The sequence below is a fragment of the Pipistrellus kuhlii genome, unplaced genomic scaffold (genome assembly GCF_014108245.1).
Source record: "Pipistrellus kuhlii isolate mPipKuh1 unplaced genomic scaffold, mPipKuh1.p scaffold_m20_p_10, whole genome shotgun sequence".
Lineage (NCBI taxonomy): Eukaryota > Metazoa > Chordata > Mammalia > Chiroptera > Vespertilionidae > Pipistrellus > Pipistrellus kuhlii.
The window spans coordinates 11854542-11871190 of record NW_023425405.1 but is presented as its reverse complement, the minus strand read 5'-3'; the positions used below and the strand labels follow the sequence as shown (position 1 = coordinate 11871190).

Here is a 16649-nt window from a genome sequence, read left to right as displayed (position 1 = left end):
TCGATTCCAGTCAAGGGCATGTACCTTGGTTGCGGGTACATCCCCAGTAGGGGGTGTGCAAGAGGCAGCTGATCGATGATTCTCTCTCATCGATGTTTCTAAACTCTCTGTTCCTCTCTCTTCCTCTCTGTAAAAATTCAATAAAATATATTTTTAATGCCGAGACCGGTTTGGCACAGTGGATAGAGCGTCGTCTGGGGACTGAAAGGTCCCGGGTTTGATTCCGGTCAGGGGCATGTACCTTGCTTGCGGGCACATCCCCGATGGGGAATGTGCAGGAGGCAGCTGGTCGATGATTCACTCTCATTAATGTTTCTAACTCTCTGTCCCTCTCTCTTCCTCTCTGTAAAAAAATCAATAAAATATATTTTTAAAAATAAATAAATAAAATAAAATAAAAAATAAAAAAAAAATCTTGCTGAAACTGGTTTGGATCAGTGGATAGAGCACCGGTCTGCAGACTGAATGAAGGGTCCCAGGATCAATTCCTCTCAGAAGCATGTATATTGGTTATGGGCACATCCCCAGTGGGGGGTGTGCAGTAGGCAGCTGGTTGATGTTTCTCTCTCATTGATGTTTCTAGGTCTCTATCCCTCTCCCTTCCTCTCTGTAGAAAAATCAATATAATATATTTTTTAAAATATTAATAAAAAATTAATAGAACACACGGGTAGTGAACACACAATACAATATACAGATGATGTACTATAGAATTGAATTGTACACCTGAAACCTATATAATTTAAAAAGAAGAACATATGAGATTAGAAATAGAGACAGTATGAAATAGTCATTTCCAGTGAGTGGGAAAGTGAACTTACTAGAGAAATGTATAGCATTGCTAGGCAATACTGATTATGCATATGAGGTTGATGATTATGTAGTGATATTGATCTGCCTGGTTTTCTGATTTTCTCCAGCAATTGACATCTACACGGAGGCAGACAACTAAAAAGACAGATGGTTAGGTTCAACCAGTGCATCACTCTGAGTTCCATAAACAGCAGAAGGCAACTATGGCTGAATTAAACAGAAAAAGAATTTTCAGACTATGAAGTAGCTTTCAGAGTGAAGAACCTGCTTCAGGGCTACACAGCTAAAAACACCGCCCAAAACCATATACAAAAATGGGTTTGGGAAAGTTGTGTTTGCTAATGCCAAGCAGGAGACGCTACAGCTTAGACTGTACCATTATAGTTCTGGATACCAGGTGACACACTAGTAGCATTCCACTGTTGACCCTATAACTGGATCATACTGCTAGAGGCTGATGCTATATGGGAATTTGCTAATAATGGAGGAACAAGTTGTAGATCTTGAGATCCAAAAGGTTTCACAGAGAGCTGAGTAGAGGGGAGTAAAGGGGGGAAGGAGGGGAGAATGGAAGGCACCTGTAATAAATAAATAAATAAATAAATAGTTGCACAGAGTGATCTGAGCAGCAGCCTAGGTGCAGTGCTAAAGCAGATTTCACATGGGACTTTGGTCAGGGAAGGAGCCTCCCACTGTTGCTATGGGCAGTGTCGTCTCTCACTAATCCCAAAGGCATCACAGACTGGCAAAGCCTTGGGCAAGTTAATTACTCTCTTTGAGGCCAAATTTCTAGTCTGTAAAATAATAATATTCATCTGATAAAACTGTCCTGATTAAATGAGATGAGAAGGAAAGACAGATATTTGGCAGAGACTAAATATTCAGTAAATGGTAGCCATAAGTGAAGAATTATAACTGAAGCCAAGAGAAGAGTTTCCAAGAAAACGCAGTCAACAGTATCTAATCTTTTAGAAAGATCAAAAGCGTTCACCATTGGAACACTACAGGAGGTAAGTTTGTAGGGAAGTGAAACCAGTTTTAGTCTCAGGTTACCTAACTTTAAATGACAGTTCTGCAGTTTTCAGAAAGGCTTTAAGAAAAAGCATGATTTATAGTCAGAGAAATTCCACTAGCAGCTCTAAAACTTCTGTACCCTTCCTGAGCTAAGAAGAATTAAGTGCCCCAAACAAATATATTTACACTTGAAAAAGAGAACAGGAAATTACCAGCTATTAATGCAGAGCCCAAGAAAGAAAATGGTTAACTGAATTGTTGCAGAATAGAGCCGGGGAAGAGGGGAGCTGTTACAGAAGGAATTTCACTCCACCACTTTCTCCTCTGCTCACTTAGCCCTCACCAAACCTCAGGTCATAGGTCATTCAGACTATAAAAAGCTCCTACAAATTCCATAGAAACCTGATCAAGCTTACTGAACCTCTTATTGGGTAAACAGAATTCAGCTCCGGATTGTGCATACCACCTGAACACAATGGCAGGACAGTAAGCCAGGGCAACTGCCAGATTGTTCTCTCATCCACTTGTCAAGAGTCTAAATAAAGATTTCAACAAACCTTTTTTTTCTTTCCTACTCTCCTTTTTTCATGAACAATATATTTCTTGAATTAACTGGATATTAAAAAACTAAGTTTTTCCTCAGGACACCAAATATACAACTGCAACTTCAGCTCTGAACAACCTAAACCAGCTCTTAATGTTCAATCTTTCCCAATATAATTCACAAATTATAATACAAAAAAAGGGCTGCTTTCTCAGAAGTTTCATAAATGTTCACATAAATATATGGTAAAGCCACTAAATAAGCTCAATAAATTAAAAACATCCACAAAAAATACACAGATTAAGATTCAATCTGAGATTTGAACAGAGAAATATTTCAACTGAAAAGCAACTGAGTTTGAAGTCAAACAGATTAGAGTTCTGTCAGCTCCATCATATTACTAAACGTGTAATCTTGAGACAAATTCCTTAATCTCTTCAACCCTCAATAAAATAAGGATAACACTACCGCTCTCTGAGAGCTCTTTTTTTAATAGTCATCCGAGGATATTTTTCCCGTTGATTTTTAGAGAGGGGGAGAGAGAGGAAGAAACATCAATGTGAGACACCTCAATTGGCTGCTTTCCTCATGAGACCCAGGGATCAATCCTGCAACTGAGGCAGGAGCCCTAGACTGGAATCAAACCTGAGACCCTTCAGTCTTTGGGTCAGTGCTCTAACCACTGAACAAGCAACTGGCTAGGGCTGAGAGCTCATTAAAGGAGTAAATAAAATAGTATATGAAAGCTCTAATACAATACCTGGCACACAGCAAGAATGTATAATATAAGCTTCCCATTCTAACCTGTAAAATGTTATTTTTTTTTGTTTTGTTTAAATATATTTTATTGATTTCTTATAGAGAGTTAAAAACATTGATCAGATGTCTCCTGCACACCTCCTACCTGCAACCAAGGTACATGGTGTCTCCTGCACACCTCAGGTGTCTCCTGCACACCTCAGCCTGCAACCAAGGTACATGCCCTTGATCAGAATCGAACCTGGGACCTTTCAGTCCGCAGGCTGACGCTCTATCCACTGAGCCAAACCAGTTTCAGCCTAACCTGTAAAATGTTTAAGTAGAGAATGATTCTAAGTCCTAAGGTGGTAGGACTTAAAGAACAGGGAAAAACTGTTAGCTAGACAGGAAGAGGAAGCATATTCCTTAGGTATTCCATATCTATTTATAATTTTTTAAATAAGAATAAAATTTCAGGTTACTAGTAAATTACTAACATGAAAATGCACCATTTATCTTTAAATGTTTTTTCTATAAGATGCTCTTCTTCCTCTCTCCTAATTTTATAATTCTTCGCAGTCCTACATTTGTACAATTTTTTCTCATTCTTCTTCCTAACGCTCTGACTCAGATTCTTACTTGGTTTTGGGATAACCTAAGCCTTAAACCAGACACACATACCTTGGAATTCAAGAGTATTCTCCAAGACTTCTGGGAGAAGACCAGAACCAAGCATCTAACAAGTTAGAAAGGCCCTAGCCAGTGTGGCTCAGTTGGTTGGAGCATTGTCCCATACACAGAAAAGTTGTGGGTTCAATCCCTGGCCAGGGCACAGACCTGGATTGCTGGTTTGGCAAGTGATGGATATTTCTCTCACATCCATGTTTCTCTCCCTCCTCCCACCCACCCTCTCTCTCTGTCTCTCTGAAATCAATGAGCATGTCCTCAAAAAAGAAAGAATTAGTGTGGCATAATGGAAAGAAGAGGGGCTTTAGAAACAGAAAAAGGCTTGAGACAAGATTTAAGTCCTACCTCTGCCACTTTCTAGACAATATAACCTTGGGCAAGGCACTTTATCTCTCTGGACCCCATTTCCTTATTTGTAAAATGGAGATAATGCCACCTATATCTCAATGTGTTGTTGTCAGGATTAGAAAAAACACCTATAACAATTCTTAGCATATAAAAGGCCAATTAATGATAACTATTATTAGGGTCAATATGCCAATTGCCTTATTGAACATTTTGCAAGGCTGTACTTTCCTAACTGGCAAGAGGAGTCACACTGCTCCCACATTCCCATGCCTAGATCCTAAAGATTCTATTTTAGTAATCCATAATTAACCAAATCAAGAGCTTAAAGAATTCAGGCAAGAAAGTGCTAACATGGCTCAACTCATCCTCTGCTGACAGCAACAAAGCCAGTGCAAGGTGGATACCTTTGCCAAAAAAAATAATAATCATCGGCTTGAACATAGTCATTACCAATACTGATGTAAGCACAAACTAGTTACAGTTCTTGGCTCACAGCCTTACTGTCATAAAGTTTTAACGTTTCTGAACATTAAGCAGCCTCTTCTGCCTTGTTTTCTGTACTGTGACACTCCTATAACTCAATTTTTAAGAACTTAGGGAAGAAATCCTCTCCACTTCACCACTCCACTCACGGTAGAACTACTCTTCCCATTTCACCAATCACTTCTTATAAAGATTTTTGGTTTGTTGGATTCACTTGGTGTGAGCTTATGAAGAAAAACATTATATACAAATATGTCAGAGCCACAATGACTAGATCTGGTCCTCAGAGTATTACAAATTACACGATGTAACTTGTGCCAAAGACAAGATGCGACTAAGTAACCTACACACCATATGTTCATTCTTATTAACTACCACACTTGGGAATTCCAGCTCCTGTGAAAAAGTGTATTTCCCTTGTGTGGCTGAATTGAGTAACAGAACTAAGAAAAATGATGACAGATACATGAATGGAGTAAGGGATACCATCAATGGAAATGTCAATTAAGATAAATAAACTTATATGTGACAGTTACAAAACTGAAGCAACAGTCACCAATTATACAGCCAAAGGCAGCTATTTCAATCCACAAGTACCCCAGTCTCTCCCTACACTCTATAAAAACAGGAGTCAAGGTCAGAATGATTAAGTAAACAATCTAAGAATCAAGAAAGGCTCAACATATCAGAATGTCACACTGTAGTACCTTGGTGAGGTGACTTTCATCATGAGGAAAGCAGGGCAGTCTCATGCACTTATAATTTAACCAATTCAATATCAAGAAAGTTAAAGATTCTGTCCCCCAAAAGTAGCCTTCAGCTATGTCACACAGCTGCATCCTTGCCCAGAGTTATACCTGCTTAACATCCAGCCGAGAATTTTTCTAAGTATTTGTATTAATTTTTAGAGAGAGGAAGGGAAAAGGAAAGAGAGAAACATCTATGTGGAAGCAAAGCATGGATCAGCTTCCAATCGGGAATCAAACCAGCAACCCTTCAGTGTACAGGATGATTCCCAACCAACTGAGCCACAACGCTGTGCAGAAAGCTAGGTCCTGCCTTCCATAGCCTTGAGGTGCTGAGTAAATCTAGTATTATGGAGCCTGCATTTCTATACTGGAAAAACGGGAAGAAGGTGGTTTGGCAACAAGGAAAAAATGGTCAAGAAGCACACCTCAAATTAAGAAAAAAAGACCGATATGCTGGCCTGTAATTTTTAAACTTATTTTTATAGAATTTATAGAATTTGGTATAATTCGGAGGTGGTCCTAAGGGCATGCACTTAAGCTATGATGGAAAGAGAAATAAAATAAATTCTTAATAACAATAGCTATTATTTCTTAAGACACTACTATATGTACCAAGTTCAATGCTAAAGCCCTCTATTAATGCTTCTAATCCTCAATCATAACCGTATCCTTATAGAAGAGGAAACTAAGATTTAGAGAATTTGAAAATAGCTAGTTTTTCTTTTTTTGGGGGGAGGGGGTAACCAGGATTCAAACCAGGTCTTCTTGACAGTAAATCCCATTCCAAAAACAGTTTGTTGAATACTCTTACCCTCAAGAGATCTAATCAAATTACACATTTTACAAAAACAAAACAAACAAAAAAAACACACCCTTAATCGCAGGAAAATTTTGTCTGAAGTTATAAAGCAACTAAACTACTCAGAAACATGTTCTAGATTTCCAGACTCATATATAGGCAGTAAAGGTGGCTCTGGAGGAGTTTCATACTGCAAACGACAAGGAAACAGTCCCAAAGCATCACTAAACAAATTCCTTCAGGCTTACCTCTGACATCACTTGTTAATCACCAATATCAGGGTGCGTAGAATGAAAGGATTATCTGCTTTATAACTTAATTATGAGGTTATTATTACAACTAAAAATAAGCCGGTTCCAATTCCACAGCATCCTTACAGTGAAACCAATGCCGATTTCACAACACTTGCATGCCGTTCTGATAAAGAATTAAAAATCGTTTCCAACAATAAAAACACACACATAAATCATTGTGTCCATATTGTACATATCTCGGAAATTAGAGCCATAGTCGTTTTGTACATGATCCCCGTCTCTGTCTTTTCCAATGTGCGCCCCTTTTTTCTGTGCCGAGTTAGCCTTATGAGAGGAGAGACATGCTAAGCCTAGCATTGTAAGGGTCATAGGGAGTGTACTACATGGAGGCACACTTACTCCCCGCTGCTCCAAGGCTACTGTCTCTTCCAAACCACATCCGAAAGAAGCTGGCAGCTGAGACACAAAGCCCCACCACGATAGCTTTTCCCAAAAGTAGAAGCATTTCTTCCTAACACGTTCAGATCACAATGAAAGGAATCAATAAAGCATCATGCTCTCTACATACAGTCTAATAATCCTGGTGGCCAGCTACTACGGAACGGAGAACAACCCTCTGAAAAGAGTGAAAGACAACCTCTCCATGACACGTCCTCATTCAGAGAAGACGCACGGCTATGGCATGTCTAGAGTGAAGGGACACAGCATCAGCACTGCTCGGTGGAAGCTGCTGACCACAGAAAGGCACAAAGTACTCATCTGTACAGAAACCAGACCACTGAGGATGTCGGTGCTAGGTAACCACTGCTTACTCCTTCCTTCAATCAGAAAAGATCTTCCCACCCCTGTGGCTGGGCGATCTCTCATAAGCGGGAAGGTTTTTGTGCACCATCGGGGTCTTCTCCCCGGAGAAGCTGAAAAATAACCCGGGAGTACGTTCGGGGTGCAGGGAGGGGCACTCTTAGGTGCCTCTTCCCCTCGCCCATTCCAAGTAGGAGTGGAAAGCACTCCCTCCATGTTATTCCTAGTGAAGTACGACCGTGCCGGCTGGAGTCTTCGCTCCCCAGCACCGGGGCCGGTGGAGGGCATCCCTGAGAGTGGGTTTAAGGGGGGGGGGAAGGGTCTCTCTGCTCCTGTGATCGGAAGGGAGGGCGTGGAGGATGGTGCCGCGGTGCCGACAGGATCTGCGTGCGGTCCCCCTCCCTCCCTCCCTCTCTCTGCACGAGAGGCCGCCCGGCCCCAATACCTTCTTGACTGTGCGCGGCGCCTCGGTAACGGTGCCGTCGGGGCTGAGCAGGGCCTCGCCGCCGTCGCGGTGCCGCTGGTGCTGGTGATGAGGGTCGCTCCGCTTCATGGCTGACGCCTGGGGCACTTTCCCGGCGGCAGGGCTAAGAGCAGCGGCTGGCCCCGAGCCCGGGCCGGGGGCCGGGGGCCGCTCCGCCGCGGGAGCTGGGGCCTCGGGGTCGCCGCCGCCCGCCGGAGGGACCATGGCGCTCACGGCCGCCGCGCTCAGTCCCAGTTGCGGCTCCGCCTCGGAAGGGCTCAGGTCCTTCAGGTCCACCTCGGGCACTTTGGCGGCGGCCGCTGCGGACACGACCTGTACCGACATCACCGCCTCCCCTGCAACCGCCGGCTCAGGCTTCGGCTTCAGCTCCAGCTCCCGCTCGGCCCCGCCTCCCGCCTCCCAGCCCTTTCCCTCCCCCATTCCTCCACTCCTCCCCTCCATCGCCTCCGCTCTCCGCCCCCCACCCCTGCCTCCACCGGCCCGCCAGCCAGCCCTGGGCTCCCGCTCCCGCCCCCGCCCCGCCCCGTCCCGCCCCAGTCCGCCCACTCGCGCGCGAGGCGCCACGGAACCTGTAGTGCGCTTGCTCCCGGCCGCACGCGGTGAAAAGACCGCGGGACCTCAGCCCCCGACCTACACTGCGCGCCGCGACGCCCCCTGGGAGTTGTAGTTTTCGTCCCCTTCCTCCGGCAAGTTGGATTCTGTAGGTTATATGGAGCTCTAGGACCGGCGACTCACAGAAAGGAAAGGAGTGGAAATAGGTGACACCAGAAAGGGGATAAGGAAGAGGAAGTCTCCAGAAGAGTTATGGTTTCATGGAGTGAACAGCAGAAACCCTAGGGTTGGGAAGGTGGGGGAGGAATAACCCCGACTGCGTGAACTTCCTGCGTGTGCGCGCGCATGTTTGTTATCACGTGAGCAGACATTTAAAGGAAAAGTGGAGGCGTCACGTGAGAGCCTTCCTCAAGCTTAAAGTTGCTTCATTTTCCTGATTCTGCGAAATCGGTACCTCACACCTTTACAAACTTAAATAACATTGTTTTTAGAAGGAAGCATATTCCTGCTGTGGTCATTCCTGACACTTGATGGGCCTGGAAGTTTAAAATCGGTCCAAAAGAAGTAAGGTATCATTAGAGATTTCAGGGCAGTGGAATTTGGCGTTTCTTGAAATGAGGATAAATCTTTTGACCTATTCGTTCTACTAAAGCACATGTGTCAAACACAAGGCCCGCGGGCCAAATCCGTCCCTCCAGGCCTTGCAATGTGGCCCGCACCGCGCTGTCGTCACTGCACTCCGCTGCATTTCCATCACAATGACAGTTTATGACTGTTCAGTAAACCATTCGGCCCGCGATTTAGGCTGGATTTTAGATTTTGGCCCCTTCTCTGATTGAGTTCGACACCCCTATACTAAAGGAATAATCTAAAATTAAGGTAAATCATTCTTCATAGAGGAATGGTAACTACAGTGTGAAAACTTTTTTTAAGGACTCATTTTATAAAAATAGCATTTCCAAATCACAGTGAAAAAAACTTGAGTAATTTACCAAATTTGTTTTCTATGTGCCTTAGAGATACCTAACTAAAAACTGGTATCTGGCAAAAACCGGTTTGGCTCAGTGGATAGAGCTCGGCCTGCAGATTGAAAGATCCCAGGTTCGATTCTGTCAGGGGCATGTGCCTTGGTTTCAGGCACATCCCCAGCAGGGGGTGTGCAGGAGGCAGCTGATCAATGATTCTCTCTCATCAATGTTTCTAACTCTCTATCCCTCTCTTTTCCTCTCTGTAAAAAAAATCAATAAAATATATATTTTTAAAAACTGGTGTCTGCTGAAACTGGTTTGGCTCAGTGGATAGAGCGTCGGACTGTGGACTGAAAGGTCCCAGGTTCAATTCTGGTCAAGGGCATGTACCTTGGTTGCAGGAACATCTCCAGCGGGGGGTGTGCAGGAGGCAGCTGATCGATGATTTTCTCTCGTTGATATTTCTAGCTCTCTATCTCTAGCTCTTCTTCTCTGTAAAAAAATCAATAAAATATATATTTTTTAAAAACTGGTATCTGACACAACAGAATGACATTTGTAGAATGTAATATTGTAGTGACATTACTGAGGTTGATTGTTACAAACTCTGAATATTTAATGGTCACATCCTAATTATTTATATAGAACATTGGTCCAATAACAAAAAATAAAGAACAGCAGCTGGAAATTTATCAAATCCAATGTCCAGAGATAAAAGGGTTAACCATTCTTTCAATAATTTTCTGAAGATAAGTCCCCTTTTCATATTGAAATATGATGGCCATTAAATTCAGGTATTTTCCCAAGCTACTGTGTGAAGAGGATGCTGAAGGCCATCTCCAGCATTCTGCAATATAAGGACTCTTCCAGCTCACCAATTCTGGCTCACTTCCAAAATATACCCACCAATCTAGTTTTATTTCTGTCCAGGAGGCTGGGTGCCAAGAATTTATATAAGCAGGGACTTACAAACAGCATAGATGCAGTCACCAGACTCTGAAAATTGAAAATGGCAAACATTGTGAGACCAGCAAAGCTCCATCCACAGCACCTTTCTAAACACTGACTTTGTTAAGTGATGGGATTTGGGGTGATTTTTAAAACTTTCTGTGTACCTTTCTGTATTATTTTAAAATTGACATTTATTTTAGAAGGAATACAAGCAAAGACATATATGGTGGCTTTATTTTTAATAACAAAAGGGGTATGTGAAACTGCTTTAATGTCCAACAATAGAGGGTTACAGCCTTTAACATTAAGTTTGCTATGAAATTTTTTATTTTTTAATTGATTTTTTTACAGAGAGGAAGAGTGAGAGGGATAGAGAGTTAGAAACATCAATGTGAGAAAAACATCGATCAGCCACCTCCTGCACACCTCCCACCGGGGATGTGCCCACAACCAATGTACATGCCCTTGCCCAGAATCGAACCTGGGACCTTTCAGACCGCAGACCGATGCTCTATCCATTGAGCCAAACCGGTTTCAGCGCCAAGAACTTTTTTTTTATGATAAAGAGAAAGAAAAGCTTATGATGACATAGTAAACTAAAAACCAGAAGACAACATTGTACATTCTGAAGGTTTTAACTATGTAAATAACACTTGTGGGGAAAAAAGACATTAAAATGCAGGTAACACTGGGTAATAGATTATGGGATAGGTTATTTTTTCTGTATTCTCAGAGAAACTACGGTAAAAGGGATCTTATAGTTTATGGTTGCTCAGAGAGTGATAGCCCTGACTATCCCAGAAAGCCACTAGACATCTAGTCTTTGAAGTAACTCTTTTTTCCCCTGGCAAGAATGCAGGGAGAAGCTCCATCTGTACTACAGAATTTCGCCTGCCTTAATCTTCCCTATGGTACTCCTGTCTTGGAAATCTGTTCATTCGTGGAGTTGTCCTTCCCTGAATGGAGTCTCATATGCTGGTCTTCAAAGTTGTGCCTGATGCTATGTATTGGAAGGCATCTGAACATTGCCATTTCTGCAAAGCCCACAAGTACACCAGACACAAGGACCTTCTTAAGCTTCCTCTTCACATTCTGGCTTTCAGAATTTCCTTCCTGTTCTAGAGAACCAGCACAGAGCTCTCCATCTTCCAGCTGTTGGGGCAGGGATTAGCAGCTCTATAACTAATTTCTTTCTTCCCTCTAATGCCCAGGGGAGCTCTGCACAGCCACCTGGCATATGTTGGAACACATAGGCAGCAGCTGCCTACCTGCACTCCCACCACTAGAATTGATTACTAAGCGGATGAATTAATTCTTCAGTGGGATGTGGTTACAAAATATAAGGAGTTGGAGGACTGGAAAGAAACTAATATTCAGGCAATGTCCACTGGTTGGATCAAACATCTGGCACACTTCTTAGCCATTCTTAACTTTATCCTTACCCAGTTGCTGTTTCTGCCGTCTTTGTTACTGAGGGACATTAAACACAGTTAAAGATGGAGATAGCATACTGGAAACACGGCAATTAAGCACAAGTTTATTAACTATTTAGTTTATTAAATATTTAGACCATAGGTTCTTTTTCCCTCACTTGGCTCATTCAGCTTCCAGAACCTAGCAGGCTTGAATGTATCTTGCCTGAAGGAAACTAAAAGAACTTCTCTGAAGTTTCTGATAAGTCAAAGAGAGAAAAACTTGAAGATATTAACATGAGAGTTTCATAAGGAAATGGGCCAGCTGCATCACCCTTGGTAAAGACCATGCTCAAGTTAAGAGAGTTTCTAGAGAATCATTAATGTCATTCTCAAGTACAAGCAGAAGGACAAAGTCACCAGATGTATGAAGAAAACTTTTAATATGAAAACCCAACATAAGAAAACAGAAAAATATGTATAAATAAATAACTTGGAGGAAACAAGTTGTGCATGAAAAATAAATCAAGACCAAAAAAATCATTAGTATCCCCAGAGACTGAAGATATTGTATTTGTGAAAGAATATGCTATTTCAAGAAATGAACATTCAGCCGAAACCGGTTTGGCTCAGCCGTAGAGCGTTGGTCTGCGGGCTGAAAGGTCCCAGGTTCGATTCCGGTCAAGGGCATGTACGTTGATTGCGGGCACATCCCCGGTAGAGGGTGTGCAAGAGGCAGCTGGTCGATGTTTCTCTCTCATCGACGTTTCTAGCTCTCTATCTCTCTCCCTTCCTCTCTGTAAAAAAATCAATTAAAAAAAAGAAGTGAACATTCAGAAAATAAATGAGAACTTTAAAATGAAAGCATTCTATCGATAGCAGGAAAAAAATTAAAATTCAATAAACAAAAGAAAAATTAAAAATAGGAAAGATGCATTTTATCTTTGCTCAGATTGTTGAATGATGGATTATTTTATGGTTTTTATTTTTTTAGTGTATTTTTATTGATTTCAGAGAGGAAGGGAGAGAGATAGAAACATCAATGATGAGAGAGAATCATTGATCAGCTGCCTCCTGCATGCCCCACACTGGGGATTGAGCCCAAAACCCAGGCATGTGCCTACATGGGGAACTGAATAATGATCTCTTAGCTCATAGGCTGACTCAATCATGGAGCCACACCAGCCAGACTTCTGGTTTTTATATTTGTGTCTAATTCATGCAATAATATAATAAATGAAATGTGTTGTGCAGCTACAATTTTCTGGAAAAGTTTGGTCTTTTAGGAAAATTTTTTCAGATCTCCATTAAGTCTTTTTTCAATTTCCAAAAAGACTGAAAGTGAGAGAGAGAAAGGAAGAAGGAAGGAAGAAAGAAAGGAAGGAAGAAAGGAAGAGAGGAAGGGAAGGAGGGAGAGAGGGAGGAAGGAAGGAAGGAAGGAAGGAAGGGAGGGAGGAAGGAAGGAAGGAAGGAAGGAAGGAAGGGAAGAATTAGAGGGTCAGTCCAACTCAACCAAGGTGATAATGAACTTCTTAAAATTAGTTTTGGAATCTAGAAGATAATGCCTTCAAATATTATAGACCTTTCACTTGCCTTCTGTGGAGAATAAACTGACCATCAGCTAAGATTGGGTAGGACAATCATCTAACTGTGCAGAGTTAGGTAGGGGATCAGTTTTCATTTTTACCCTCCTGTTTTCATTTTCACCTTCTGAAGTACCTGCTCCCTTCAATTCAGAGCCTTTTGATGGTGCTGCAATATACATTTTCTCTACTGTGGACTAAGATTTGAGCTTTTGCAAGTCTGGTAAATTCCCACTAATCATTTTCTTTTCAACTTTCAATAAGAGCGCCTCCCCTCTCTACCTCTTTTTGTCTTCCTTGTGAGTGAAGAATGAAAAAGAGCTAAGATCTTATTTTCTATTTTGGAGAGTAGTTTACAATTGTGAGTATGAAAAAGAGTTTATTCTTTTTAAAAATATATATATTTTATTGATTTTTTTACAGAGAGGAAGAGAGAGGGATAGAGAGTTAGAAACATCGATGAGAGAGAATCATCAATCAGCTGCCTCTTGCACACCTCCTACTGAGGATGTGCCTGCAACCAAGGTACATGCCCTTGACCAGAATCGAACCCGGGACCTTTCAGTCCACAGTCCGACGCTCGGCAAGAGTTTATTCTTGTATTGTTACTTATTAATGAGTATATTATTTTCCATAGGAATAACCATAGCCTACTTTTGTCCCACCCTGTATATAAAAACATAATAATGAACTGGAAGGAAACCCACTGAACTCAAACAGTAGTTTTTCTGTCAAGGAAGGAGAAGGGGGACAGGGCCAGGGACAGGGAATGGGAAAGGGTCAAAAAGGACTTGAGCTAAATCTGTTACACTTTATTTATTTTTGAAAAAATAGAGTGGAGCCCTGACCAGTGTAGCTCAGTTGGCTGAGCATCTTCCTATGCACTAAGAGGTCACCACCAGTTCCAGTCAGGGCATATGCCCTGGTTGCAGGCTCAATCCCCTGTAGGGGGCATGCAGGAGGCTAACCAATGTTTCTCTCTCCCTCTTTCTCTCAAATCAGTAAAAACATATTTTTATTTATTATTATTTTTTTTATTTACACCAAGCAACTTACATGTTACTCTTCCAAAAACATATTTTTTTAAAAAAATAGGGTAGAAGCCAATATGATAAAGTCATTTTAAAATTGATTTTAGAGGAGACACATCGATGTGAGAGAAAAACATCCTTAGTTACTGAGAAATGTTACCTTTTCTACCCTCTCATAAGTGCCCCATCGTGAGGAATCAAACCCACAACCTGGGTATGGTGCCCTTGGTGGGAATTGAACTCTCCGCCTTCTGGTGTATGGGATGATGCTCCAACAAACTGAGCCACACCAGCCAGGACTGAGGAAAATAATTTTATGAGTTGTTATTTCTGAATAGTGGAAATATGAATGTTTATTAAGTTGTTCTTTGTGTGTGTGTGTTTTTTAAATATCTTTTAACTTCTTAGATTAAAAAGCACTCTCCCCCTTTCTCCCCCCCAAAAATAAATAAAGCTCAGGCAAAGGCAGGGATGAGGCAGTGGAGAGACTGCTAAAAGAAGTTGGGATCAGCAGAGGCAGGCCTCACAATCTAGGAAGATACACACTGAATGAGTTTGACTTGCACTTAGCATGAGCGGTGAGAGCCTGCCAGAGCAGTGGACACAAGGAGACCTTTTCTCAGGGCAGCAGCTGGGCCACAGGGAGGCCCACAAACCAGCTCCTCTTGGATCCTGAGGTGTTTCTTCCAGGGAGGGTCCTCATTCAGGAGCTATGGTAGGAAAGTGGCCTCTGTGGCTCAGTCATAAGATCCGGTGCTCCTATAAAAAATACTGCAATGTTTTCTCGGTTTGGGGAGTGTCTGTGGTACCAGACCTCCAGCTGCTGCCCAACCTCTGCATTCACAAAAGGTGAGCTCACAGTGCCCTCTAGTGGTTGAGTCTCTGTCCACCTCCACAGCTAGACATAGAAAGGTAACATTTCTCAGCTTTTAAAAGCCTAGAATGAACTCCTTCTACATCCCATTCCCTATTCTTTACATAAGTATTCCCACTAAAGAAAAAAGGGGATGGATAGAATGTCCATGGAGATGAAAAGAAGAAATTTGTTAACATAGTCTCTTATTTCAGAAAAAATCATTAAACAACACTGATAAATTTTGTTTTCAATACTGTTGCTGATAAAGGGTAAAAACTAGCTATCCTACAGCTGAAAGAAGCAGTGATGACTAGAATGGTCAAGGTAAACAAGCAATACAGTGCAGCCAGAGGGAACACAACATAGGGAACTTGGATAGAAGGACAAACCAACGGTCATAACTGAGTGAAGAGTTTGGATTCCATCAGGAAGAGCCTGGGCCCAGGGTCTGTCACTTAGTAGCTGTGAGGTTGTGGGCAGGTCATTTTGACTCACTGAGCTTCTTTCTGGGGCGGGGGGGGGGGGGGGGGGGAGACTAGCTTCTCTGATACCTCTGAATTAAACAAGAGGCAGCACACAGTGCCCAAGAGCCAACGGTGGATCCAGAGTTGGAATGGAATCCACGCTTTACTATTTACTGTGTGGCCTTGGGCAAACTATTGGAACTCCGCGTCTCAGAACCTTGGGGGTGTTAACAGTGCCCCAAAGGTCTGTTGTGAGATTCCAGTCAATGCATGTGAAGTACTTGGGAGACAGCCTAGCAAGCCTTCAATAAGAAAGAGTTAGTTAGCCAAAACCGGTTTGGCTCAGTGGATAGAGCATCAGACTGAAAGGTCCCAGGTTCAGTTCTGGTCAAGGGCATGTACCTTGGTTGTGGGCACATCCCTAGTAGGGGGTGTGCAGGAGGCAGCTGATCAATGTCTCTCTCACCGATGGTTCTAACTCTCTATCCTCCCTTCTTCTCTGTAAAAAATCAATAAAATATATATATATATATTTTTTTTAAAAAGTTAGTTATTGTTTTAATAAAATACATGTAAAATGCTTAGAATACAATCAGATCCATAGTTAGTTCCCCTTCCTCTGGCAAAATGCTTATTCCCATCACGTGAGCTTCGTCTCCAAAGGAGTCTGGTCAATATTCCACACCTTCCCAGTGTGTGGGTGCCACCCGCTTTCTTCCACAGATCTCCTTCCCATATGATCTTGAGACCTTGCAACCCAAATAGTTCCCAGTCCTCTACTGGCATTTTTGGGGGAGAGGAAGTGGGGCTAACTCGCTTTCCTCAAGGAAATATGAATTCTTTTGACTGATGCACAGCTTCCTCTTGGCCCCTCTGACATCTCTTGAAAGCAAGAGGCCCCCAGAGATGGGGCCCAGATTGCCACAAGGAGCCATGCTCATCTACATTAGCAGTCCAATTGTCATCTCAGGGGCAAGATGTGCTCTTAACCAAGTAAGACCAGTATGAGATCAGTATGCAGTGAGTCTGGGGCCACATAGAACCAGCAAGACAGGAAGGACCGCCAGTACATCTGTTAGTCATGACCTCATTAGCACCAAGTTCTCCGCCTTTCGGAA

The 16649-nt window shown here is 42.4% G+C and overlaps 1 protein-coding gene and 1 pseudogene across 2 annotated transcripts in view; both read right to left on the bottom strand.

Moving 5' to 3' along the window:
- Nucleotides 1–8101, bottom strand: part of AHCYL2 (adenosylhomocysteinase like 2) — a 134119-nt gene extending 126018 nt beyond the window's left edge. Inside the window, exon 1 of one of the 2 annotated variants that reach the window (XM_036426578.2) lies at nt 7676–8101. In XM_036426578.2, the coding sequence (XP_036282471.1) occupies nt 7676–8038 (363 nt within the window). In that variant the 5' untranslated portion in view covers nt 8039–8101. The remainder of the gene's footprint in view (nt 1–7675) is intronic. The other variant, XM_036426584.2, reaches the window with a different exon arrangement.
- Nucleotides 8102–9964: 1863 nt separating this feature from the next.
- Nucleotides 9965–10409, bottom strand: LOC118711023 (annotated as a pseudogene).
- Nucleotides 10410–16649: the final 6240 nt, after the last annotated feature.